Source organism: Rhinichthys klamathensis, unplaced genomic scaffold (genome assembly GCF_029890125.1).
Source record: "Rhinichthys klamathensis goyatoka isolate OS25496 unplaced genomic scaffold, OSU_Roscu_1.1 h1tg000313l_1, whole genome shotgun sequence".
In the NCBI taxonomy this organism is placed as follows: domain Eukaryota; kingdom Metazoa; phylum Chordata; class Actinopteri; order Cypriniformes; family Leuciscidae; genus Rhinichthys; species Rhinichthys klamathensis.
Window position 1 is genome coordinate 434,271 of NW_026606831.1, and position 27,107 is coordinate 461,377.

Here is a 27,107-nt window from a genome sequence, read left to right on the forward strand (position 1 = left end):
ATAGTGCCAGATGTCGAGGCGAACAATCAAGTTAGGCCATCCAGCAAATCTGGCCTTCAGCTTGGTCTCACCCACATCCTTGCAGCAGCCACAGTCCACATAGAGAGCAACAGGAGGGTCTACACCTGCAGCTTTATACCTGCGAGAAATAATTATCAAAAATAATTAAAGAATTTCATCATCAAACAACAGTAAATTACAAATGCAAATTGTAAATAGTAAATTCTAAACTAAGGACAAGTTAAATTACATGTAAGTGAAAATGTATTACAGGTAACATACCTGTCTACCAAGCCAGCTGCCATAAGATCCAAACCTGGTCCCTCACCAGCAGTCAAGACACTGATGAGCACTTGACCCATCTCGTTACCAACGGATGTCAGCCACTGTGCAGTGCCTTTTGCCGGTCCTGAGAGCTTTTTAGTGATCTAAAACAAACATATATATTAAACCAATAGTAGCAACACCTTCAGTGGTTCTATTGCATTAATATAGAGCTTATGCGTGTAATGTCATAAAAAAATTTTGTGGTTATCTCTGCAATGTTCTTCTTGTTTTAATCTTTGAATTGTCCCTCAATTTGACATTCCATCTTATGTTATTGTTTAAGTTGTTCATTCATTTGAGGTTCCATTTCTATTTAGATTTAAATATAAATAGAATTTGCATAACCTCAGTACAATAATAATTAAAGATGTACCTTTCTGGTGGAATCCAGTTTTAAGATGGATCCATAAGTGGAGGTGATACTAGCCTTGATATCCTCCAGCCTGAACAGGATGTCTTGGCTGTACACCACTGAAAGCCACTTATAGCTGGGAATTGCCACAGGTTGGGGAGGCTCTTCAAATGTTGGTGGCATCAGGCAACTTTTGCTGGTAAAAGAAGCACACTCGCTGGTATACCGCGCAACCCTTTTCAGCCACTCTTCACTGTGGTTCTCTTTCAATTGGCCAATCAGTCGGACAGGGCCATTCCCCAGACCACGTTCCCGTAGGAGGCGTATCACCCTGATGTCACAGGCATATCTGTAATAAGAAATAAATTAAATATACATGGATAAGCAACTGACAAAAATCACACAATAATGTAACATACCGGCGGGTAAGAATGACCCTAAACTCAGAACGATGGGCCATGTCCAGCTGCTCAAGTATTTCCCTATTCCAAGACAGGTAGCTGCGGCGGCACTTGGAGCAAATCAGAGTCTCTGTGACCAGGTTGTAAAAGCGGTCAATGTCAAGGACCTGACGCACCCGTCTGTGAAGACCTCCACTAGTCAGAGGGCTTTTACAGGCTTGGTCCGCGCACAGCAGCCTGACTTTCCACAGCCTATACGGCATCCACAGCAGTAAGGGATGGGCAAAAAATCTGGCTGATGTTGGTGCCTGGTGGTAAATAAGGGATGGCTGTGGAGGGAAATACCACAACTGGAGATGATCCTGGAGCTCCAAATTCCCACGAGCACCAACTCTGAACAATCCTGTGGAGACCCATTGGTGATCCTCCTGGGGCATGGTTTTAGGCCACAGGAGAGGAACTGCAGCAGAGTGCTCAGGCTGGAATGCGCTCTGTAGACAGAAAAGGACAGGTCAAATAAAGACAAAAAATACTAACCAAACATAGTAACAAGTGCAATGTTTTACCACATTCACTCCTAAACTCTGCCCCTCCACTGGCCGATGCCGTTGTTTTGGAGGCGGTAATGGAGGAGCAAGAAAAAATGATTCTGCACTTGGAGGCTGTGGTGGAGAGATGGTTTGAGGAGGACCACCTGCTAGCACTGGAGCCTCACACACACGGGCAGCTGCATTTGTAGCAGTGGTTGAATGAGTCTAAAAATACAAGGTATAAAAAAATTGTATCATTGGAATTTTTTTTTGTAGCAAAGAACTAATAATTATTTATTACTTACATGAGCTTTCCGTCCAACATGTAAATTTGGCTTTGCACTCTCCACATGCTTTCCACCAAATCTGGACTTATTAAACTTTAAAGAGAGAAGTATTAATATGACAACTGTTAACCATTTTAAAACACATGCCATCATATGTACCGAGGAAAGGGTGAGCTTGGGCCTTTTCACCAAACTTGCGGGTGTAGTGTCAGCTGTGGGACGTTCTACTGGAGCAGTGGTTGGGAGCTGAAATATGACAAGAATATAAAATATTTCCGTTATGAATTCTCTCTCACATAAAGCTATAAAATCTACCTACCATTAAGGAGCTACATTGACCACTAGTTGATTGGTCTGCACTGCTTGTGGGTCTAGATGAGGCTGTAGGCACTTGCTGCTGCATAACAAAAATGTATAAAACAGTGCATTTTTACAGTATGAAATACAGTATGAAAGACTTAGAAAGATGATGGACAAAATCACCAGTGATTTAAAGAAAGCACAATACTACTGTTCTATTCTATGTTAATAGTATAAACAATAATGTATAAGAACCCCTTTCATGCAAATGACGTGACAAATTTAGATGTGGGTTTTTTATTCAGTTATTAGTGATGTAGTTAGTTTCAACCTTATGACCTTCTTTTACCTACTATGCAATTTCCTCTGCTGTGGAACAGACCTGTTGCCAAACCAACCCAGATAGAAACAACAGAAATTGTCCAAGAATACATTAATGTTAAGAAATACCACATCTTTATATTGTGTGCACACTGCATCAACTGTAGTTAAACTGAAAGAGCCCAAATTAGCCTACCTTATGAGGATGAAATCCACACAAACACATCTGTGGCTGGGAGAAAAGCGTTAGCTGTCCTCTCAGCTGCAGAGGGCACTTCTCTATCTGTAAACAAAACAAAAGATGCCACTTATATTTATTTGTACAAGTTCTTGTTTTATGCTCATACTGTACATACTGAAAATATAATATGTCTACTACTCAAAATTAATATATATATATATATATATTCCTTTTGATACTTTTTCTACATACCTTCTGATACAGACTGTACCACTTCTTTTGCCTTGGAGCAGGTCGGTTACCTGCATCTGATGGCCAGACACCAGTGGAGGCAAAAGACCTAAAGCGCGAGACCCACTCAGTATCATCCATAGCCTTGTGGCTTTTGGATTGTTGTTTGGACATTTTCTGTAATGACAGATACGCAGTTTTATTCATGTTATAGTGTAATTACATTAAGTCATCATGGCAAGGGCCCAAAATGAGGGATTACAGAGATGTTTTACGGAGGCAATCTTACTATTCCTAAAAAATAGAAAACGTAAGCCATTTCATTAACAATAAATAAAATAACTATAAATAACATACCTGAGCGGAATATAAATAACAGCGGGATATAAATAACTTAAGCGGTGTTTGTGCTCAAAGATTGACAAAAATTGACTACGTGGTCATTTTCCTGGTCCAAAATGACCGCCACATTATAGCAGTTTATAAATCCAAAATAATGCATACTGTATATATCATCACCTAATGTTGTGATAGATCTTGTGATAGAGTTTTTGTAAACATTACAAATTTTGAACTTCTATTTGCTATTTATGGCCTGTATGCCTCATTGACCTGGGCTCATACAAATTGTTTTGTAGTAAAACGTATAATGTAGCCTAACTGTTATGGATTATTTTGACTATAACAAATACTCAGATTAAACATTGTGTTATTTCAACTGTGCCCATGTGTTAAAATGAACATGTGCCTGAATTTTATTTTATATACTTATTGTATTCTCATCCATTCACTTATGACTGGTCATTTTTTACCACAAGTGTATAAAAGTTAAACAAACACCCAACAGTTAGAGACATTATCCAAATTTATTTTGTTACATTTTATGCCAGTGTTACAGTAGACTAGTACAATGAGATTTATTGTACATTGATTTATCCATTTCCTATAAAGTAACAAACACTATCAGATATGCTATTTTACTAGTTAATCCTGTCAAAAAACAAAATAAGTTTCGTTACTGACAAAAATGTACAATTGCCAAGCTCGATGATAACGTTAGCTATAGCTAACGTAACGTTAGCTAACGTTACCTATACAAAAAAAATAAGGTTTGCTTGCTGACTGAAGTTACACAAAGTCAGACAAAATCGAATAAAACTATTTACATTACAAATTGAGCTGCGACAATTATACCCTATTACTTACAATTACAGTTAACGTTAACTTACCTGATCGTTTTACGGAGCAATCTTGCTATTCCTAAAATACAGAAAACGTTCATTAACAATAAATACAATAACTATAAATAACATAACGTTACCTGAGCGGAATATAAATAACAGCAGTGACGTTTATGCTCAACGTGCGGTGATTGGTGTATGAAAAATGGACATTGCCATTTCATTGGACGGCCAAAAAAGAGAATATGAGCGGAGATTGGATGGAATCTGCTCAAACTCAATGATGGACAAAAATGGACTATGTGCGGTGATTGGTCTATGAAAAATGGACCTTGACATTTCATTGGACGGCCAAAAATGGAGCTCGTAACGTAATTGTTTTTTTAAAGATGGAGCTCGTCATTGTATTGGATAGATTTTACAGACACACGGCTGTCAGGTACCGCCATCCGGGCTCTTGCCCGAGATGCGTGCGTGTTGCGTGGGAACCCACATCAAAATGAATCGTATTGGCTGAAAGAAAAAAAAAAGATTCTCCCATGCATCGCATTCAATTCTTCGACGATTAAGAACGGCCGTCCAAACGTCTGCTATGTCAAAATATACTTGCGCATTAGTTGGAATGCAGCCTATTAGACGGCTAATAATAATCAACCGACGATAATGCTAGGAAAAAGAACAACATCTCACTGCTTCTTGTCTGGAAAGCATCTTTACATGCTTTAATGCTGTGGACTTGCCACGCTCTTTTCGTTATTGTAAACTTGCTTCAAAGGCGCAGTTGTTTGGAGCAAATAGCAAGTCCACTGCACTCTAGGTAACAGCCAGCGAGTGTACTGACACCTAGCGATTAGAAAATATCCTCCTGAGACCCAGAAAAAAAAAGTTTTTTGAATTTAGTTTTTTTCCATGTCATCACACTGTTTAGAGCACAATAAACAAATGGTAAAAAAACACATATATAAAATAATATTTTATTCATACGTTATGCTATGTCCTCTGTAGTGGACGCCAGGACTAAGTTGTTTAAAAAATAAAATGACATGAAATTATATGTATAGGCAAAAGCAATGGGATTTTTTTTCAATCACCAATAAATTTTGGGGTTTCAGGATTTTATCAACCAAAATTTGTATAAAGATTATTCTCAACTATGTTATGAAAGAAATAATGGAATGAATTGATACACCATTTTACTTTTTGCAATATGTGGGTAAAATGGCCATAAATTAATATTCCCATTCAATGCAATGTATCTACACACTGTATCTAATTTGCACATTAATGTGTTCTTGGAGCAACATTTAATGAAAAAATAAGTGTAATAATTGGAGTAATAATTGGCAACATTTTAATAATAATATCTAATATTTCATAGGAATATTGATGTATAATTTATTTCCATATTCACTTGTTGTGTCTCCCAGAATGCCTGATAAACATGATTTTAGTCCTGATGTCCTCTACAGTGGACACGTTTGAAATCAATGCCCTGTTCTGTAACAGAAAGTAATTTTTTTATTTGAAACCCCTTAACATTTTCCTGAGATGTTGTTTTATGAAATACAATTTGAAAAAGTAGTCCAATTTAAATATAATTACAATATATTATCATATTTCCATAAGAATGCTACATTTGATCACTAATTTAATGTCAGACATTTTTAAAGACCAAGGAGAAGTTGTTTTCATGGTGAAACCTCCAAACATTTGGTATCTCTCAAAAGTCCTGAATGTGCTCTTTACAGGACACCCAGGTTGTGTCATGTGACATGTATGATGTCAGAGAAATTAACTAAAATATAATGTCCACTACAGTGGACAAAAGTCTATTCTTGGGTCCCAGGAGGATATACCAGCACCATATTCTCTCTGAAGCAAGATTCTTCCAAACTAAATGGGAGCGTTTGGTTTTCAGTCTTTTCTCTGAGGGTTCAAACCTGAGAGCTCGTGCTCTCAAAGAAGGTCCCAGTGGCAATTCACTCAAACATCCAGAGCACGTCAAGGACGCACCGTGCAACAACAAAAAAAAGATGTCTGACGGACGGGGTGAGGAGAGGTGGTAACGTGGAGCTCAATTTCAAAGGCACCCAGAACAACTTGCCGTGACCCGGATTCGAACAGGGGTTGCTGCAGCCACAACGCAGAGTACTAACCACTATACGATCTCCCCGACGTGTGGCTGAGTACAAAAGGGCCCTTGTCATCTTTAGCTTGCAGACAAAACTATTCCTTGCCAACATAACTCTTTTCAAGGGTAATATTGTCACAGTGACTTTTTTTCTTTTCCTAAAGTTTTAGCAAGGTGTCAACCTAAACAACAAAAAAAGTGGTCTGAGTACAAAAGGGCCCTTGTCATCTTTAGCTTGCAGACAAAACTATTCCTTGCCAACATAACTCTTTTCAAGGGTAATATTGTCACAGGGACTTTTTTGCTTTTCCTAAAGTTTCAGCAAGGCCTCCAGAAGGTTTCAACCTAAAGCAAGCGCATGCTGTCAAACGTAGTCGGCAGGATTCGAACCTGCGCGGGGAGACCCCAATGGATTTCTAGTCCATCACCTTAACCACTCGGCCACGACTACAAGCTGGCTGAAGGGGGCTTGTCATTTCGCTTGGTGCCTTGCAGCGTCGCTGCCCGAGGCCAGTGCAGGTGCAGTGCACGAACTCAACAGCAAAACGTAGCACTCCTCAAAAAAAAGAGGCTCGATCGCCTGAAAAGGGACTTGAACCCTGGACCCTCAGATTAAAAGTCTGATGCTCTACCGACTGAGCTATCCGGGCTCTTGCCCGAGGTGCGTGCGTGTTGCGTGGGAACCCACATCAAAATGAATCGTATCGGCTGAAAAAAATAAAAAAGATTCTCCCATGCATCGCATTCAATTCTTCGACGATTAAGAACGGCCGTCCAAACGTCTGCTATGTCAAAATATACTTGCGCATTAGTGGGAATGCAGCCTATTAGACGGATAATAATAATCAACCGACGATAATGCTAGGAAAAAGAACAACATCTCACTGCTTCTTGTCTGGAAAGCATCTTTACATGCTTTAATGTCACCGGGTGAGACAAATAGGAACTTTAGAACCGGGATTTGTTGCACGGGGGAGCGACTTCCGGTGTAACACCGGGCCGGTTCCGGTGACATGTCATGGCCGCCGGCATTGACGAGCGCCAGCTGCGGACACCAATCAGGCCGTTATCAGTGAGCACATGCGGGAAGAGGGATATATAAGGAGAAGTTTGAAGACATAGTGAGTTGGTTCTTGGTTTTCACGTTGGGTTTCCCTTGGCGTTCTTGTCAGGAGACAACAGAAAGCAGCAACTGCGGCGAATATAAAGTGTGGGTATGTTTATATATTGAAGACGGGTGAGTGACTGACATATGCGACTGAGAGGACAGAGTGATTAAGGGCCACGCTGAAGATCTATGCTGTTATCAAGGAGAGAAGTTAAGGGTAGTGATGGGCAGATCGAGGCTTCGTGAAGCAATGAAACAGTTGAATCAAATGGTTCATATTGTTTCGAGGCTTCGAATCAATCCGACACCCGTCTCCACGGTGACACCTAGTGGTCACTTGCAGGTGTTGATCTGAAACAACCTTGACAAGCCATGAATTTTTTTTTTTTTTTTTACTTTTCTAATATGTGAATCTTGTAACCTATAGACTCCTCATTGTGCATAATGTTATTTTGGTCCTGCAAAATGAATATTAATAAAATAAATCAAGCCACAATGTCTCACTTTTTTTTACATATTTTTATTTACTTAGCCTACTTCTTTTTTTACAGATAATTTCTCCAGCCTTTGAAAAAATCCTCTCACAAGGGACACTTGTTGCTGGCATGCAAAGATATTTTTTAGCTAATACATACAAATGAGGAAAGATTACTGCTCTCTCTTTCCAGTAAGTTAGTGGATCATGAGTTGTGGGCAAATACGCATCGTTGATGTATTTTTTCACTTCCACTGTAGCATTGTGTATCATCTGGGTTTGATGATACGAGTATCAAAAAGTTCCCATAAACTGTCCTGTGTTTCTACTGGATGATGTGTTGTTGCAGGCGAGCTGCCGATCACAATACACACATCTCACTTTATTTGGGGTTTCTAAATGGAAATGCTCCCACACCACAGATGTACGGCATCTCTTCTGGGGAGCCTCCATTTTATCTATCTATCCAAATCTATCTAGATATGTATCTCTAATCTATCTATGTAATTAGATATATGTATCTACAATCTATCTATGTATAAATATGTATCTATAATCTATCTATGTATTTATATTATGTAGCCTATCTTTAATCTATCTGTATCTATCTATCTATTATTTTGGCTGTCTATATATATTTATATCTATGTATCTATTAATGTGTCACTATACTCTGTGTCTCTAGCCTATCAGTCAATGTGTTGTGTACATTTAAGCCTAAATATAACTAAACAAATCGCACTATAAATGTCACTATCACCAAAAATCCGCTATCTCAAAATCAAACTCCTCTCACAAAAACCCACGAGGTCAATATGCGTTGATTTCACTTTTAAACAGATGTGCGATTGTGTGGTCTGTTGTTCCCGACCGTGTCAATCAAACGCTGATTCGGCGGATCACACCTGATGAAACACTAGTGAAACACTTCGAGGCTTCGTTTGGCCATAGTCACGTGACATGGGTGTTTTGAATCACGCTTCGAATCAGTGTTTCGAAACCTCTGCGCTTCGGGATCTCGCAAAGCTTCGGAACGACTGTTTCACGGCAGCCATCCCTAGTTAAGGGCACTTTTCATCAACGTACGAAAGGGTGATGTGATGAAGATTTACCAAGAACATTTTGAATACTGACTTGCGCTGGCAGTGTGTGTTGTTTCTCTCATTGTGAGTCTCAGAGATCCAAAGAAGAAACTGGGCTTTATAGGATCGTTCTTGAAACCTGATACCCCCATGTGAAAAGCCATCTGTGGATTGTCTGACCCTGCAAAGATGGAGTGAAGGCCTGTTGTTCACGAGAGGTGATGTGGCATTGCAGTGTCTGAAAGTGTGAAGTGAGCACGTGTAAAGAGTTATAGTATTGATGCATGCACGAGTGTGGGAGACCAAATCATTACCCTCACTCTATCATCTTTGTTCGGGGAAGCCTAACCAGTGGGACATCAAGAGTTAAATCTGATCTGTCGATTGTGAAGTTGTGTCCAGGTTCCCAACCATCCGACGTTACATTGGAGAAAGGAGTAGGCCTGGTGTGCTGGTGAGAAGAGCCGCAGTTGAGTTCATGGGATAATTTATTTTGTGTTCAATCTGCTGTGTTCCATCTGCTGTCGTTCTGTGAACGGAGAGATCCTGTGAATCATCCTTCTGAAGTGAGTCTGCTGACTGTTGTGTTCAATCTGCTGTCGTTCTATAAACTGAAAGATCCTGGGAACCATCCTTCTGAAGTGAGTCTGCTGACTGCTGTGTTCAATCTGCTGTCGTTCTATAAACTGAAAGATCCTGTGAATCATCCTTCTGAAGTGAGTCTGCTGACTGCTGCGTTCAATCTGCTGTCGTTCTATAAACTGAAAGATCCTGGGAACCATCCTTCTGAAGTGAATCTGCTGACTGTTGCGCTCGATCTGCTGCGATTCTACGAGCTGGGACATCCGGGAGTGAAGAAAAGGAACCCAAAGTCATTCCGTTGCTGTTTTAAGTGTTATTAATTAATAAATAAAAAGAAGAGTTTTTACATTACCTGCTGTCTTGCCTGATTGGTGCATTTGGTGTCGGCTCCTCCGGAGTGTGGTTATTAACCCTTGGCTTTGGGAAACGGTTACATATGACTAATTGTTATGATGTAAACAAGGTTGAAGAGCACCGCGAAAGGGAGACTTATTATATAAAGGGGAAATCTATTATTTCAATAATAGAATACAAATTTATATAGACTGATCGCCTAACACTTGAGGACACGACTAAAGGATAGGCTCTTTAGTTACCGCGAGATTATATTAATATCAGGGATGGGATATTGTATAATTAGGAATGGTATTAATCGTGAGAATCCATCACAACACACCCAACTCAGATCATAGAGTACTCTACTAATTAGCTTAAGTCACCTATTTAAATAAGGGAGATAACAAGAATGGGTTGAAATCCAATGGCTCAGGCCAAAATCTGCAACTACCTATTTAGGCCGCTGTTAATAAAAGGTATCCAAGCAAAAAGTTCTCCACGCATTATCCTGCAGTTAATGAGAAAAGTGCAATTTATTGGCGCACTATATTGACTGCGTATTGAGACATAAAACTGTTTAGCTAGATTTTCAACAAATCAGCATCGAAAATGTAAGTAGGTCACAGCCAAAATCAAGTTAATATCACTACGCACATGTAAACATGGAGGAGGACGTAAGCAGCGCATCTTCATCTGACAACGGGGATTTAGCTCAATTAACACCCGTAAAGTGTATTCGATCATGTCGGAAAAGATGCTGGCAAAAGTCCGCAGCCCTTTACTGAAGTTCGATGGGAACAAATCAAGCAATGTGCGAAGGAATGGCTCAAAACGTCGGACACTACGGAGCTAGCTATTGATCCCATACTGCAGGTAAGTTACTTTCATAACATATCAATATTTGTTCATTATTTTTGGGTGATGCTAATTTACAAACTTCCCGATCAGAATCCCGATAAAAACATCGACATGATGAGAGACGTTGTCCTCCGTTGTTTGATCTGTTATCTGGGTGAAAAAGAGGATGACCTCATCCAAGAGTATGTGGTGTTTTGAGAAATGTATTTGTACATTGTTTTTATTTATAAAAATAGAAATGCAACTTAAACAATAATCTTTTTTTCTAATTAAATTATATAAAGCTAATGTGAAAATATTTAACACAAAATAGATTTTTCGCAGCCACTATATGAAAAAAGGTAACACTTTATTTTGATGGTCCACTTTAGACATTCTACTGACTATAAGTAACTGCAACTACATGTTAACTTACTTTATTAACCCTAACCTAGCAGTCTACTAATACTCTGAGTTAGTTGACATGTAGTTACTATACAGTTAGTAGAATGTCAATAGTGGACCATCGAAATTTAATTCCCCCCCCCTACAATAGTGTCACCAAATGTAATTTTAAATTTATTGTATTTTTTCTTCCTTAATACACCCTCTGTCATTGGTGAAACTGTACTTATGTTATTGTGACAGTCTTTGTCTTTGTGGTCCACTGAAACATAATATTTTTATGTTTCAGTGATTACAAAGAAAATAAAACTATAATGGTTTACTTGTAGTTGTCTTAGCATTTTAAGCTGTTATAAGAAATTTTTACAACCGTACACAAATCAAGTTTATAATTATGGACAGACTTATAATGAGACAGACGAGATAAAAATACTTCTTTAATGTTTGTTTTACAGTGTGACAATGGAGATATCCTGCAGCACATAATGAAAATTGCCATCTCCAAGAGGGATTCTCAGGAGAATTTCAGCATCATCTTGGAGGGGATGCAAGTCATGGCTGGCTTGGAAAATCTGGCAAGAGCCTGTGCTGTTCTTCTTGGACTCACGTATGCACTAAACCTCACCTACCCGAAAGATCTGAGGCACAATTTTGAGGCCTTTCAGAAGCTCTTCTTGGAACTGGATGTTTGCAAGTTTTCCCCCCGAAATTACTAACACTTAAAAACAAACACATGACTTAGATTGAGACAATGCATTATGACCAAGTTCTGGTGAAAAAAGACTGCATTGATTGATGAACGTTTAATATTGTTCTACATACAAGCTTTCAGCAAGTACAAATTATTTGATATGTTTTGCTACAAGTTATTCACAAGTTTTAGTCAAGAATGTGACTTTTCCAACAGAAATTTGTATGCACATGTTTTTGTGTAACAAAATGATCTTTCTCAATGACATGGAAAATGTTAGCATTTTTTTGCTTTTATTTTTCATATCTTAAAACTGCTGTCTTACATTTTATATAGATTTGTTTTATTTGTGCAAAAAATACAGAATAAAAGCATGTTTGATAACAAAAAGTGCATTATGTATTCATTATTATCTTAACCTGAAAAAGGCAGTAAATGTTATAATTAAGTAAATTTCATTAATACAAACGAGTAAATTCTGCTTGATTTATTTGTGAGACAACTTAAATTAAAAAAGCACATTCCACTAATAATATTAAATTCATCATGTGCCATAGACTAATTTAGGAAATTTTACTTAATTTATTTGGGTAGATTTCACACACACAAAAAAAACCTTAATCTACTCAAATATAATGCGTGTAATATTGTTACCATATTTTTTTTAAGTAGATAGCATGTAATATTTTTTACAGTGTACATGCAGTGCAGTTACTGCTCGTGTATGTGAATTGACAATTCACCATTAAATGTGTTCTTTTGAAAAGTGTTTTTTTATATATATATTATATTTTGGCTGAATTCTATTTGTTATTCAGATTTTACCTCAAATATTACCTTTGAATTGGAACAACATAATGAGAAGTAATTGGGATGTTAATGCTACAGTAGAAGTTTTCTTGATAATCTTATCATGTTTACTGTGCCTAAATAGCAACTTCAGGTATATCACACATTTCAAACTGGTTTATTTTGTACCTCAAGTGGTAATTCAGCATTTTTGGTTTTATATGATAAACAGGTTTGAAAGTGCAAAATTCCCTGTTTTCCCTTTTTTTCAAAATGGGAACCTTTAGCATCATTTTTCTCAAAAACTGCAAGGTTGTGTGCGGAGAACTTTTTCCTAAGGAATCTCTATATATTTCTGATGTTAAATATAAAAAAATTGGGTAGTGCCCCACATGGTGGAACGAAACCCTATTTCTAGGCCTCTTTTAGGCTACCGACAGCGGCCTAATTGTTGGCCACCTACCTAGCAAAAGAGAAAAAAAAACATGCTTTCCATTTCTCCTAGCTGAAACAGCGTTTAGATGTATCATAACTGAGAGTTTCGATCCAAAATGAAATGGTTTGAGATATTCCCATGTCCCTGAACAGAAGCCTGCACACCTTTCAGGTTTTGGAAATAACCCTCTAACTTCAAAGGGACCTTTTCATGATGTAATCAGCTATTCTCCTGACATGCTACCTCTTTTAGACTTTGTATACAAAAGCATCGAATCAGGAACAGCACCTGGCGCTGTGGCTTAGTTGGTCAAAGCGCCTGTCTAGTAAACAGGAGATCCTGGGTTCGAATCCCAGCAGTGCCTAATCTGTGGCTTCTAAAAGTTAGTCGTTCAACCTTTTCAGATGTAAAAGTCTCGGCAGGAAAGACAATCTGGTCCTCTCGGTTGCAAATGAAGGCTTTATAAAGGTTGTTGGTTTTTGGGTCCCACCTGAGTCACGAATGGTGTCCCTTTGCATAGTCTTCTTTGCTAGACTGACATTTGCTTAAACCTGGGGTTTTCCAACTTTTTCAGGAGCCGACGCAGCACATTTTTCTTGTTTTCCTTATTGGGCACACCCAAGTCAGATCATTGAGTACGTTACTAATCAGTCAATTATTTGATTCACCTGTTTTAAATGAGAGAGAGATAATAAAACATTTATGTGGTGCAGATGCGCTTCAAGAATGGTTTGCAAGCCCCTGGTTTAGGGCCGAAATCTGCTACTACCTATTGATAAAGTCAAGCATATGGATATTTGTACAAACATATATTTGTCTTTACATATATGAAGAATAATACATGGATATCTTTCTGGATTTTGGCCTTTCATATCAGCAGAAAGCTCAGGAAACATTTTAGGCATGAGTGTCGAGAGTGTAGAGCCAAAATGAAATGAGTTCAGACATTCCCTTGAGGCCTGAAAGGCCATCATGTTTTGGAAACAATCCTCTAAGGGACCTCTTTCATAACGTAATCAGCTTTTTTCCTCATGTGCTACCTCTTTTAGACTTGTTTTACCGACAAATTTCACCACACTTTCGTAACTGGCGCTTTGGCTTAGCTGGTCAAAGAGCTTGTCTCGTAAACAGGAGATCCTGGGTTCAAATCCCAGCAGTGCCTATGCCACAGGATATGGGAGTGTTTAAACTTTTCACATTAGAAAGTCTTTGCATGCCGAACAGTGTGTACCTGCACAAAATTGGAAAAACGAAGAAGCGCTGCGCATGCAATACTTCCTTGAAGTAGGTCATTTTATGGCTCTGTGGTGCAATTGATGGAGCTTTGGACTTCTAGGATGCGAATGGAGAAAATCCCTGGTTGTGGTTTTGAGTCCCACCAGAAGTGTGAATGGCCTCTTTTGCTCTGATGTCTCTGTGAGTCAGACATATGTTTAAAACTGGGGTCCACAAACTACTTCAGAAGCCTACCCCTCACATTCTGCTCATCTCTCTTATTGGACACAGCCAAGTCGGATCACAGAGTACTCTAGTAATTAGCTCAATTCACCGTTTTGAAATAAGGAGGATAATGAAAATGTATAGCGTCTGGGAGGTTTCGAGAATGGTTTGAAAACCACTGGCTTAGGCCAAAATCTGCTACTTTCTATTGTTGAGATCAAGCCTCTGGATGTGTGTTCAAAACAGTCTTTACAAATATGAATATTTAATTCATGAAAATCTTTCTGGATTTTGTCTTTCAGATCAGCTGAAAGCATAGCAAAAATTGCTTTCCATTTCTCCAAGCTGAGACAGAGTTTAGATGGATTGTAACTGGAGGTTCCAAAAACATTTCAGACACAAGTATTGAGAGTTTCAGATATTCCCTCGGATATCTCGGGTTTTGGAAATAATCCCCTAACCTCTTTCATGATGTAATCCGCTATTTTCCTGACCTGCAACCTCTTTTTTTATTTTTTTTTATTCCAACACATCGCAGAAGGTTTAGCAAGTGGCGCTGTGGCTTAGTTGGTCAAAGCGCCTGTCTTGTAAACAGGAGATTCTGGGTTTGAATCCCAGCAGTGCCTGTGCCGTGGGATGTGGGCACCGCTCTCCTACCCTTTTTACATACGTAAATCTTTGGATGCTGAACAGTGTGTATCTGCACAAAAAGTGGAAATCTAAGAAGGGATGTGCATGCAATAGCATCTTCAAGCTTGGCTTTTTGTGGCTCTGTGGCGCAATGGATAGCGCATTGGACTTCTAGGTTGTGAATGGAGGTATTCAAAGGTTGTGGGTTCGAGTCCCACCAGAGTCGTGCATACCCTCTTTTGCTCAGATGTCTTTGTGTTGTACAAGCATACGCTTAAACCCTTGGATCCACAAACTACTTCTGAAGCATCCCCTTCACGCTCTGCTTATTTCGCTTATTGCACACACCCAACTCAGATCATAGAGTACTCTACTAATTAGCTTAAGTCACCTATTTAAATAAGGGAGATAACAAGAATGGGTTGAAATCCAATGGCTCAGGCCAAAATCTGCAACTACCTATTGTTGGCCACCTACCTAGCAAAAGAAAAAAAACATGCTTTCCATTTCTCCTAGCTGAAACGGCGTTTAGATGTATCGTAACTGAGAGTTTCGATCCAAAATGAAATGGTTTGAGATATTCCCATGTCCCTGAACAGAAGCCTGCACACCTTTCAGGTTTTGGAAATAACCCTCTAACTTCAAAGGGACATATTCATGATGTAATCAGCTATTCTCCTGACGTGCTACCTCTTTTAGACTTTGTATACAAAAGCATCGAATCAGGGACAGCACCTTGCGCTGTGGCTTAGTTGGTCAAAGCGCCTGTCTAGTAGACAGGAGATCCTCGGTCCTAGTTGTAAGACCAAAACAACATGGACTATATGAGGTAACTTTAGACAAAGAAGATATTTGTGATGAACTTGTAAACAGACTACAAATCAAAGGAAAAATGTGTGAAATTAAAAAGCTACAGGACAGGGAGTATTTTGTCTCCTTTATGCATTTGCCCGCTTACCTAGAGGACACGGACATTCTGGACAAGCTAGAGGGCTTGAGAGTAATACCCACCTCTCAAATAAGGAGACGTTGCTATCCAGGAACGGACATTGAGGACGGTACCAGATTCATAAAGGTGAAATTCCAAAGAGCAGTGGCATCATTACCTTACAGCACACGCTTCAAGACAACTGAGGGAACACAGCACTTTAGGATTATCCACAGTCAGCAGGTGAAGACATGTCGTTTGTGCATGAGTCCACAGCATATCCTCAAGGACTGTCCGGAGTTCAGGTGTTTTAAATGTGAGGATCAAGGCCACTTCGCAAGGGATTGTACAGCAGTCAAGTGCCCGGACTGTTTCAAAATTTTAAATAGCAGAGAAGAAGAAGAAGAAGAAGAAGAAGAAGAGGAACAAGAGGATAGCGGGCAGAGTCAAGAGGGGACTATGAGAAGGAAAGAAATGCACGAAACAGAGGAGCAGCGGGATTTAACAATGGAAGAGGAGTGGGAGAATGACAATGAACAAACTGAGAGCAACGATGGTGGAAGAGATGAGGAGGAAAGCATGGAGGGAGGAATATGTACGCCAATGGAAGTAAAAACAAACACTATGGATGAGCATAATGAAGGAGAAAATAGCAAAAACATGGACATGAGCAATGGAAAAGAAGAAGGAAAAGGACTGGAGGATAAAAGGAGAGACAAAGACTTTGGAAAAACGGTGAGAAGAAGATCATTTAAGGTAACACCAAATTTAGAAGCATGTAAAAAAAGAAAGGACAATTTGAAAAGTGTAAACAGATTTGAAGTATTAAGAAACCTAGAAGTAGGAAAAGAAAGACTGAAAATGATGATTGTTTTTAATTATTTATTTATTTTAATGATTTTGAATATTGTATCATGGAATGCTAGAGGATTATTGAGTGTGGGAAAATTTGAAAAGATGATGGAGCTATGTAAAGGAGCAAATGATATTTTACAACAAGAAACAAACTGGGAAAAAGAAAAAATGGAGGATTTTAAAAGCAGGTGGAATGGAGATGTTTTTTATAACAATGGTGATGAAAGTGGAAGAGGAAGTGGGGTAGCCATTTTTACTGAAAGAGATGTGTGAGGACAAGTTAAAGTGATATATGATGATGGAGCTGGTAAAAGTTTAGCGGTGGAAATAAATAGTGGGGAACAAAAGATGATATTATATAATATACACGCACCAGGGGAGGGAAAAAAGAAAAAGAATTTTTTTAAAATTTAAGAGTTTTGATTTCAAAAAGGGAAGATGTTTTTATAATGGGTGATTTTAATACACGTTTTAGTAAAATTGACATGGCAGAAAGAATGGTGTATAAATCAGATAAAGGAAGAAAAGAGCTCAATATCTTAATGGAAGAAAATTATCTAATTGATGTATGGAGGGAAAGAAATGAGAAAAAAAGAGAATACTCAAGACAGCAGATAGTACAAAACTTCCTGTGCCAAACTAGAGTTGATTTTATTTTAATTAAAAGAGCTCTGGGAAAATATGTAGAGAAGGTTTATTATAAAGAGACAACTGAGTGATCATAAGTTTTTGTTTGTACAGATGGATTTTAATGAATTTGAGCGAGGGCCAGGAGTATGGGTTCTAAATTCAGGAATTTTAAGAAAAAATTATTATAGGATGGAAGTAGAAAGACTAATAGAAAATAGAGAGAAAAATAGAATGTATAAAGAAGACAAAAGAATTTGGTGGGATAATATAAAGTATGACATAAAGAAATGTTCAATAAAGTATAGTAATTTAATACAGAGGGTGAAAGGAATGAAGGAAAGACAAGTGAGAAAGGATTTAAAGGGGGAATTAAGTAAAGAAGAAAGTAATTTGCAAAAAAAAATAATGCTGGAAGAAAAATTAAGTGAAATAGAAGAAGACAAGTACAGAGGTGCTATGATAAGAAGTAAAGCAAGGTATACAGTTGAAGGGGAAAAATGCACCAAGTTATTTTTCAATTTAGAAAAAAGTAGGGGAAAAGCAGATGTAATAAAAGAAATAATAGGGAAAGATGGGAGAAGAGTTAAGGAAGCAAAATAAATACTTAAAGAAATAAAGGACTATTATGAAGACTTGTTTAATGGAAAAGGAATAGATCAAATGAGGAAAGAGTTTTTATTAGAACATATCACATCAAGAGTAGAAGAACAAGACAAGGAAGCAGGAGAAAAAGAGATACAACAGGATGAAATTGAAATGGCAATATTGCAACTAAAAGGAGGGAAAAGTCCAGGAGTAGATGGTTTAACGAATGAGTTTTATAAGGTTTTTAAAGATAAGTTAATACCAATTTTAAAAGAAGTATATGATGACATTTTTAAGAAAGAAGAAGTGAATCAAGTTATGAGGATGGGTTTAGTGAAAATTATATATAAAAAGAGAGGGGACAAATCAGCTTTGAATAATGTTAGACCTATCACAATATTAAACAGTGATTTTAAAATTTTAGCTAAAATCTTAGCAAACAGATTGAAGAATATTTTACCAAAAATAATTGAAACAAACCAAGCATATGCTGTTAAAGGAAGAGATATATCGGATACGATTAATAATGTGAGAGACATGGTAAGCTACACAGAAACGGAAAAGAAGAGTGGTTATGTTATTACGTAGTCTGGATTTAGAAAAGGCGTTTGATAGAGTGGAACATGAGTTTTTATTTGATATTTTAAAGAAATTTGGTTTTGGAGAGAATTTTATTAAGTGGATTAAAGTTTTATATAAAGGAGCAATGAGTAAGATAAAGTGCAATGGGTTTTTAACAAATGCTTTTAAAATAACAAGGTCAATTAGACAAGGTTGTCCATTGTCACCTCAACTTTATTATTTGGTAGCTGAGCGCTTAGGCATTGCTATCCAAAGAAATATAGATATTAAAGGAATAAAAATTGGGGGTAACAGAAGCACAAAAAGTCTTTCAATATGCGGATGATACAACTTTAATAGTGAAAGATGTGGAAAGTATAAGTAAAGCAATAGAGACTGTGCAAACATATTGTAGAGGTTTTGGGGCAAAGGTGAATGTGGAAAAAACTGTGTTCATGAGGACTGGAGAAGCCAAAATGTTACCAACTAATTTAGCTTTTAAAGAAGAGGAGCACATGAAAATTTTAGGAATAAACTTTGGGAAAGATGAGAAGAATAGTGTGAATATGACGTGGGAGGAGATATTGGGAGGAATGGAAAGAAGATTACATTTTTGGAAGCAAAGAAATTTAAATCTGAAAGGGAAGGTCCTAATAGCAAACACCCATCATCAACTCATCCCTCCACACTGGCATTTTCCCTACAGCATTCAAGCAGGCTCGGGTAACTCCATTGCTTAAAAAAACAACGTTAAACACATCACTTTTAGTGAATTACAGACCTGTCTCTCTCCTACCATCCATTGCGAAAACACTTGAACGAGTTGCTTTCAACCAAGTATCATCTTTCCTGTCTCTGAACAACCAGCTGGATGTCAACCAATCTGGCTTCAAGAAAGGCCATTCAACCGAGACTGCATTGCTGTCGGTCACCGAAGCCCTGCGGATCGCAAAAGCTGCTTCCAAATCATCAGTTCTCATCCTCCTGGATCTGTTTGCTGCCTTCGACACTGTGAATCATCAGATCCTTCTGTCCACCCTCTCATCACTGGGCATCACAGGTACTCCTCTCCACTGGTTTGAGTCCTATTTCACAGGTAGGTCCTTCAGGGTCACATGGAGAGGTGAGGTATCCAAAGCACATCAACTGACCACAGGGGTTCCCCAGGGTTCAGTGCTTGGACCGCTCCTCTTCTCCATTTACACCACATCACTGGGACCATCATACAGGCACATGGTTTCTCTTACCATTGCTATGCTGATGACACCCAGCTCTACCTCTCATTTCAACCAGATGATCCCACAGTAGCTGTACGGATCTCAAGCTGTCTGGCGGACATCTCAGCATGGATGAAGGAACATCACCTGTTCAACCTGGCAAAGACTGAGCTTCTCATCCTCCCTGCCTGTACTGAAGGTGGACTGGTTCTTAGGTAGACTTGGTCATCGCCATGGTGTGTCGGTAAGGACACGGAGACAGGATAAATGACTTTAATGTCCATCAAGTTCACTGTTTACATTAGAATGGATGGTAACTTAGGTGCTTGTGTATATGTGTCGTCTAAACAAAGGAAAGAAGAAATAAATTACGTAAATTAAGTGAGTCTCAAATAACATAACATTACCACATGTAAATTACTAGATAACATAGCAGATGTAAAGCTGTACTAAGCATTGTAACACAATATACATAAATAATGTACATCATTAAACTTGTTAGCTTCATGAACCAAATACACATGCAAATGCCTGGTCAATATACATTGAGTGTACATTTGACAGATTCATCATACACATAATCAAACTAACATTTCTATTAGGCGGAAATATGACACAATGGCCTAAACGGGTTCACATAGCACGATTCCAAATAAATGTATTCGGGTTTAGGCGCTTCTGTTTATACGAACATTCGCTTGGGCGGAGCCGCGGGTCTTTCGTGCTTCATTTTATCATATATAAACAACTCAGAGGCTAGTCTTGATCAGCAGCAACAACAGCAATATACAAGATAAATAAACACTTACTTTTAGTCATTGACGCACACGACTCAAGCAGGAATTAGGAAGAAATTAACACACGAACCAACTCTCAATGATAAAGCGAAGCGAAACTAAAAGTTCTCCACACAGTCACCCGACCAATGCTGTGGTTTGATTGGCTGTCCATCAGTGATCAGGGCATGACAGCGTGATCGGGGCATGATCACTATGTCGGCTTGTTGGTATATTTGTTAAATGTATAATAAAGTTTTCCAGCAGATGGCGCCGCTGACCTCCTCTTCTACACTGCCAATCCGTCTCTACAGCACGACTTCACTATCCAGCTAGATTCTTCCTCAATCACCCCATCAAGGTCAGTCAGAAATCTTGGAGTAATCTTTGATGATCAGCTGACCTTCACAGACCACATCACAAAGACAGCTCGATCATGCAGGTTTGCTATGTACAACATCAGGAAGATCAGGCCTTTCCTAACTGAGCATGCAACACAACTTCTCGTCCAGGCCCTGGTAATTTCTAGGCTTGATTACTGCAATGCTCTTCTGGCTGGACTTCCATCATGTGCAACTAAACCTCTACAAATGGTCCAGAATGCTGCAGCTCATCTGGTCTTCAATGAGCCCAAAAGGGCCCACGTCACTCCTCTGTTCATCTCTCTGCTCTGGCTATCACTCGCTGCTCGCATCAAGTTCAAGGTGTTGACACTTGCTTACAGATTGACCACAGGATCAGCTCCCTCCTACTTCCACTCACTACTACAAGTCTACATCCCTACCAGAAGCCTACGATCAGTCAATGAGCGACGGCTCGTGGGACCATCACAGAGAGCCTCAAAATCACTCTCCAGAACATTCTCATTCACGGTACCATGCTGGTGGAATGATCTGCCCACCCTCATCCGGAATGCAGAATACCTGACAGCATTCAAAAGACAACTGAAAACTCATCTCTTCCGTGAGCACTTAACATAATTTTTTTTTTTTTTTTTAATCTTTCCTTTTCCTTTAAATCCTCCCTTGTCTGGCTTATGCTACTCCGAGCAATGTCTGAACTTTGTATTTTGAGCACTTCTTGCGTTGTTTTTGTCTCTTCACGATGAGTCGCTTGGTTTAGTCCTCAGTTGTAAGTCGCTTTGGATAAAAGCGTCTGCTAAATGACTACATGTAAATGTAAAATGTAAATGTACCAAAATGTGGTATGTGTTATCAGTAATGCCAATACAAATATGGGCGGATAAGAGATTAAAAAAATGTATTCTAAACTTTTAATGGGATGGCAAGCCTTCGAGAATAGCATATGATACGCTAATTGGACCAGTCGAGAAGGGAGGTATTGGATTGATGGATGTGGAGCAAAGAATTTTTTTTTTTTGAGAATTAACCCTCTGGGGACCAAGAACGCGCCCGTGCTGTTTTTTTTTCCACATAGCAGCAACATAGACTTAAAATACTCTGTCATTTATGGTCATATAAATAAAATCAATACATGATTATAAACTATAGAGGGTCTTCTTTTTTTGTGTACACTCACATTAACATCAAAACCTTGTGTTTTTTTTAAAATAAATAAAATAAACAGGGTGCGCTTTCAGCTCACTCTGTCTCTGCAAAAATCTTTCTGAAACATGTCTGGAAAATGAACGGAAACTCCGCTAATACTTATCACACAAACATGAAACATACGTCTAAAGAACACTTTAAATTTCTACTTTTAAATAAAACAATTCACATTTAAAACAAATATTCTCCTGCAATGTAATCTGTCTGAAACTAAAGAGAAGTACAGTTTCTCCTGTCTCAGCTCATTATCGTTAATTTGTTCACACCCACTCGCAGAGCGCGCTATTCATAAGATGATGTGTTGAGGCCATTTGCAAAATAGATAAACGCCCCCAGGCAAATGCTGTAAGCACACAATATTTTTTAGTCAGATTACAGTTTTTTACAATCACTTTGTTACTATTTTCAGAACCTTGATGTCATTTTTCACAACTCTAGACACAAAACTCACAACCAATTATCAAAATGCACATTTTTCAAAACTCTAACCATTTTCTCAATTGTTTGGATACAATACACATAAAACTTAGATCATTTGTTCATTCAACAAAAATCACTTGTTCAATATGACACAACTTAACATCAAAGTACTACTATTTCAAAAGGCAATTCACACATTACATTTCAAATGAATGTCTATTCATTTCCTTACACTGATCTAACTATCAATTGATACAACTGCTCAAAATGATAAGTAACTGTTGCGTTACTCTTAATGCATAGTTGTATGGAAACAGACAAACAATCTTCCATGTTTACAGTAAATCATGAAAGTTTCAAGATAACGAGATTCATTGTCACCAATTAGCGTGGAGCATGAACCAATTAGACTACAATATCCATGGATGTAGCCTAATATTTTATATCATACTGTAATGCTTCATCAGACACTGTGTCTATGGTCCCAAATACTGTACCACCTTTTCAGACTATTTAAAGTATTGACAGTACTGCACTGTAGAGATGCAGGCCCTTGGAATTGCTTGTCCAATTCTGCCAACTCGTTACTGATGATTGAGGGCACATTGTGGAATGAGTATATAAAGAGTTGATTGGGATCCAATTGCAAGAGCATAGTGATACGTAACATGGAGCCAGCAGGTGATCCAGGTCACAATGGAGGTCAAGCAGTGGTGGGAGGAAGACGAGGAAGACGTGTTGGTCAAAGGAATGGTAGGGGACAGGCAGCCCTTCTGAGAGGTGGTCGTGGGCCTCGTTTGAGAGGTGTGGGGGAACGTGGTAGAGGACAGGCACCCCTTCTGAGAGGTGGTCGTGGGCCTCGTTTGAGAGGTGTGGGGGAACGTGGTAGAGGACAGGCACCCCTTCTGAGAGGTGGTCGTGGGCCTCGTTTGAGAGGTGTGGGGGAACGTGGTAGAGGACAGGCACCCCTTCTGAGAGGTGGTCGTGGGCCTCGTTTGAGAGGTGTGGGGGAACGTGGTAGAGGACAAGGCCACGGACCAAGACAGCGGCAGCAACAGCATAGAGTGTCCAATGAAATTCGGGCAATAGTTGTAGACCATGTCATAAATCATGGCATGACAATGACTGAGGCGGCTACAATGATACAACCAAACCTGAGAAGGTCAACCGTGGCCTCAATAATCAGAACTTTCCGCAATGAGAACCGGTAAGTTATCAGCATGCACTAAACATTATGCTACTCTCAATTGTCAAATGACTGCATACCAATGTGTATCACAGAATAGGTGATGTGACCAAGTGTCTTCTTACTCTAATGTTCCCTGTAGAATTGTGACTAGGCCAAATAGTGGAGGCAGAGGCAAAATTCTAACTGACCAGCAAGAGCAGGCTGTGGTCGATTTGGTTCGGGCCAGAAATGATATTCGCCTTAAAGAAATTCGCCAGCATATCTTGGACAATGAAGACATGTTCAACAATGTGGGATCCATAAGTTTGCCGACTATTGCACGCATACTGAAAAGGCACCAGGTATCTATAAAACAACTATACCATGTGCCTTTCGAAAGAAATGCAGACAGAGTGAAACAAATGAGGACTGAGTATGTTCAGGTAAGTTCAGTTTCAAGACGGCTGTTGTAAAAACATTCCCAAAAATTCTACATTGTACGGTAATCTCTAAATCTCTTTCCAAAATGTATTTTTAGAGGGTGATGGAGCTGGATGCTGATGACGACCATCACAAATTCATATATTTGGATGAGGCAGGTTTTAATCTGGCCAAGACAAGGAGGAGAGGTCGGAATTTCATTGGCCAGCGGGCAACCATCCAAGTACCTGGACAACGTGGGGCCAACATTACCATGTGTGCGGCTATATCAGAAGATGGTGTGGTGGGACGCAGACCTCATATTGGACCATATAATGCAGCTCTCCTTGTCACCTTTCTTGATGAGCTCGAACAGGTTTGTAGAGCTGAAGGTGTGACCTATGTCATTGTCTGGGACAATGTCAGGTTCCATCATGCTCATGTGGTGCAAGCATGGTTTCAGGCCCATGCACAATTTACCACCCTGTATTTACCCCCATACTCCCCCTTCCTTAACCCGATTGAGGAATTTTTCTCCGCATGGAGATGGAAGGTTCATGATAGGCACCCTCATGAACAAGTCACTCTTCTCCAGGCCATGGATGACGCCTGCAATGACATCACAGCAGACCAGTGTCAGGCCTGGATTCGCCATGCCCGAAGGTTTTTTCCAAGATGTTTGGCTAATGAAAACATCCATTGTGATGTAGATGAGAACCTGTGGCCAAATCCACAACACAGAGTTGATGACAATGTAGAAGTACAGTAATCACTGCTGTTTTATTTCTTACAGTGCAAGCAAGTTGAGGAACACTGCATTTGATGGTTTACAGTACTGTCTTTTCTTTTCTATTTCATTGCATTTGATGGTTTACAGTACTGTCTTTTCTTTTCTATTTCATAGCTAATTACTGTATTTTTGCTTTGATTAAAATAAACCAATGTTGTGATTGTACTGTAGTGTTTTGCATCAATATATTACAAACTTTGTTCAATGATTCCACTTTGTCTGTATTCTCTCTACTACTGCAGTACTTTACAGTAACAGAGGTATTTACTGTACATGTAGTACCATAATGAAACCTGTATCACCTATTTTGTTCTACAATAGTTAATGATTGTACGAACAATGACAGAGTGAAACTATCGGTTGCTTGTGTGTGGGTGATCTATAGTTGTGTTTCAATGGTATTTCACAGTAAATTTGTTTTTTGAACCAATGATTGTGCAAGTGCAAGATTTCTTTAAAGATGTGAATGCACAATGCAATGTTTTGAACATTAGACAACCTGTGTTACAAGTGATAACCGTTTTGAGTTTTGTGTCTAGAGTTTTGAAAAATGACATCAAGGTTCTGAAAATAGTAGCAAAGTGATTGTAAAAAACTGTAAGATTCGTCTTGCGAATTCGTATTCCTTCTATGAGGAATAATCCTGGGACATTTACCACAGAAGTGCTGGTTTATTTTCACTTCGAGGAGGAGCAACAGATTCAGCTGAGAAGTGTAAGTGTTTTGTGCTATGTTCTAATCGCGATATAGAATAACGTTAGTGTCTGTAAACGGAAAAATAGCATAGCCTACTGTTTAAATGTGAATCATGTTTCTGTGTGTGTGTGTGTGTGTGTGTGTGTGTGTGTGTGTGTGTGTGTGTGTGTGTGTGTGTGTGTGTGTGTGTGTGTGTGTGTGTGTGTGTGTGTGAATGAATGAATGAACGCACAGATACGCATTGTTACAGACGAAATAAAAGAACATTTCTTTGACTAGTTTTGGATAAAGTTTTTCAAATCAAATAAGCTTCAAAATAAAGACATCAAATAAGCTTATGTTTTGTCAATAAACTAATCAACTAAGATGTTTGTTCCAATGCAAGCTATATGAAAATAATGAATCCTCAACTTTGAAATATGTATGATCAAACTAAGACATTTATGGAAAAAGACTATTTTCTTTTCAAGATGTTTCCAACTCTAACTTTGAACTGAAATAAAACCATGTCTTTATGGTGAAGGGTGTGTGATAGAAGTGTCCAGACGTATGCACCCTGTATTTTAAAGAAGAACATTTAATTATTTGCGATACATTATTCATTCACAAAGAATTCAGGGACATTATTCATTTCCCTAAAGGTTGGAGTTTTCCTCATTTTTTAAATTAAGGCATTAAGGCCTCTTTTTAGTCAACTTTAGCAAGGGTGTTTTCACTTATTCTAAGCAGTGTGTGTGTGTATATATATATAAAATTAAAAAGCAATTTTAATCAGAAACCAGTCCTTTGTTGTGTATCTTTGGATTATGTTGTGTTGTAAATAAATCCAAACAATCTAAAAGCCATTCTTTTTTAAATCTCCTCATTCTTTGTGCAAGGCTCCTCGTAATGATAGGGCCTGATAGCACCTAATAGGGCCATTATGGGAGGGTCTTTGTCTTTCTCAGGTGTGAAATCCCATACATATTAATGAGAGATCACGCCTCCTCGCATAAAGCTTTCTCACACTAAACACGTCATACACATTATAAAAGACTTGATTGACTTATCTGAATGAGTAGTCAGGATGATTCTCACATAGTTTTGGAGCAAATATTCTAGGCTATGTGATACAATTTTCAAAAGTCTTGTGAAGAAATAATCAATATGTGTTTTGTGGCCTTATTTCAGAAACTTTTATTTTTAAGTTTTTCAATAACCATGCATAAATAATATTCTCTCAAAAATACAAACATGTACATACATGTTGCTCAAATATTATGGTAGCCCCGTTTGTGCTAAATAGAGTGAATTTACACCGTTGCCATTAACATGTTTATAAATAACTGAAAAAAGCACAAATGTCAGTGCATGTCAAAACATCCCAAGGGCCTCAAAAAAAACCTTGGTAAAATAGTAAGGACATATTTAAATGAAGAAAATAAGGGTGACTGGAAAATA

At 38.6% G+C, this 27,107-nt stretch overlaps 1 protein-coding gene and 5 non-coding genes across 6 annotated transcripts; 5 read left to right on the forward strand and 1 right to left on the reverse strand.

Annotated features, from left to right (window-relative positions):
- Positions 1-6,611: 6,611 nt before the first annotated feature.
- trnas-aga (transfer RNA serine (anticodon AGA)) lies at positions 6,612-6,693 on the reverse strand. Its single transcript has one exon. It is a non-coding gene; the product is annotated as a tRNA-Ser (tRNA).
- A 6,580-nt stretch (positions 6,694-13,273) lies between these two features.
- trnat-agu (transfer RNA threonine (anticodon AGU)) lies at positions 13,274-13,347 on the forward strand. The gene has a single exon. It is a non-coding gene; the product is annotated as a tRNA-Thr (tRNA).
- Positions 13,348-14,071: 724 nt separating this feature from the next.
- On the forward strand, positions 14,072-14,145 carry trnat-cgu (transfer RNA threonine (anticodon CGU)). The gene has a single exon. It is a non-coding gene; the product is annotated as a tRNA-Thr (tRNA).
- An 830-nt stretch (positions 14,146-14,975) lies between these two features.
- trnat-ugu (transfer RNA threonine (anticodon UGU)) lies at positions 14,976-15,049 on the forward strand. Its single transcript has one exon. It is a non-coding gene; the product is annotated as a tRNA-Thr (tRNA).
- A 141-nt stretch (positions 15,050-15,190) lies between these two features.
- trnar-ucu (transfer RNA arginine (anticodon UCU)) lies at positions 15,191-15,279 on the forward strand. The gene is given in 2 exon segments: positions 15,191-15,227; positions 15,244-15,279. It is a non-coding gene; the product is annotated as a tRNA-Arg (tRNA).
- A 7,608-nt stretch (positions 15,280-22,887) lies between these two features.
- Positions 22,888-24,989, forward strand: LOC130104618 (uncharacterized). Its single transcript, XM_056271249.1, has 3 exons — positions 22,888-23,800; positions 23,922-24,204; positions 24,300-24,989. The coding sequence occupies exons 1-3, from the start codon at positions 23,262-23,264 to the stop codon at positions 24,948-24,950; spliced, it is 1,473 nt and encodes a 490-aa protein (XP_056127224.1). The 5' UTR covers positions 22,888-23,261; the 3' UTR covers positions 24,951-24,989.
- The last annotated feature ends 2,118 nt before the right edge of the window (positions 24,990-27,107 follow it).

Coding starts and splice junctions, on each gene's coding strand:
- LOC130104618 (XM_056271249.1), top strand. CDS start 23,262: ATGGAGCCAGCAGGTGATCCAGGTCACAATGGAGGTCAAGCAGTGGTG. Junction 23,801..23,921: donor ACTTTCCGCAATGAGAACCG/GTAAGTTATCAG, acceptor TGTTCCCTGTAG/AATTGTGACTAGGCCAAATA. Junction 24,205..24,299: donor TGAGGACTGAGTATGTTCAG/GTAAGTTCAGTT, acceptor ATGTATTTTTAG/AGGGTGATGGAGCTGGATGC.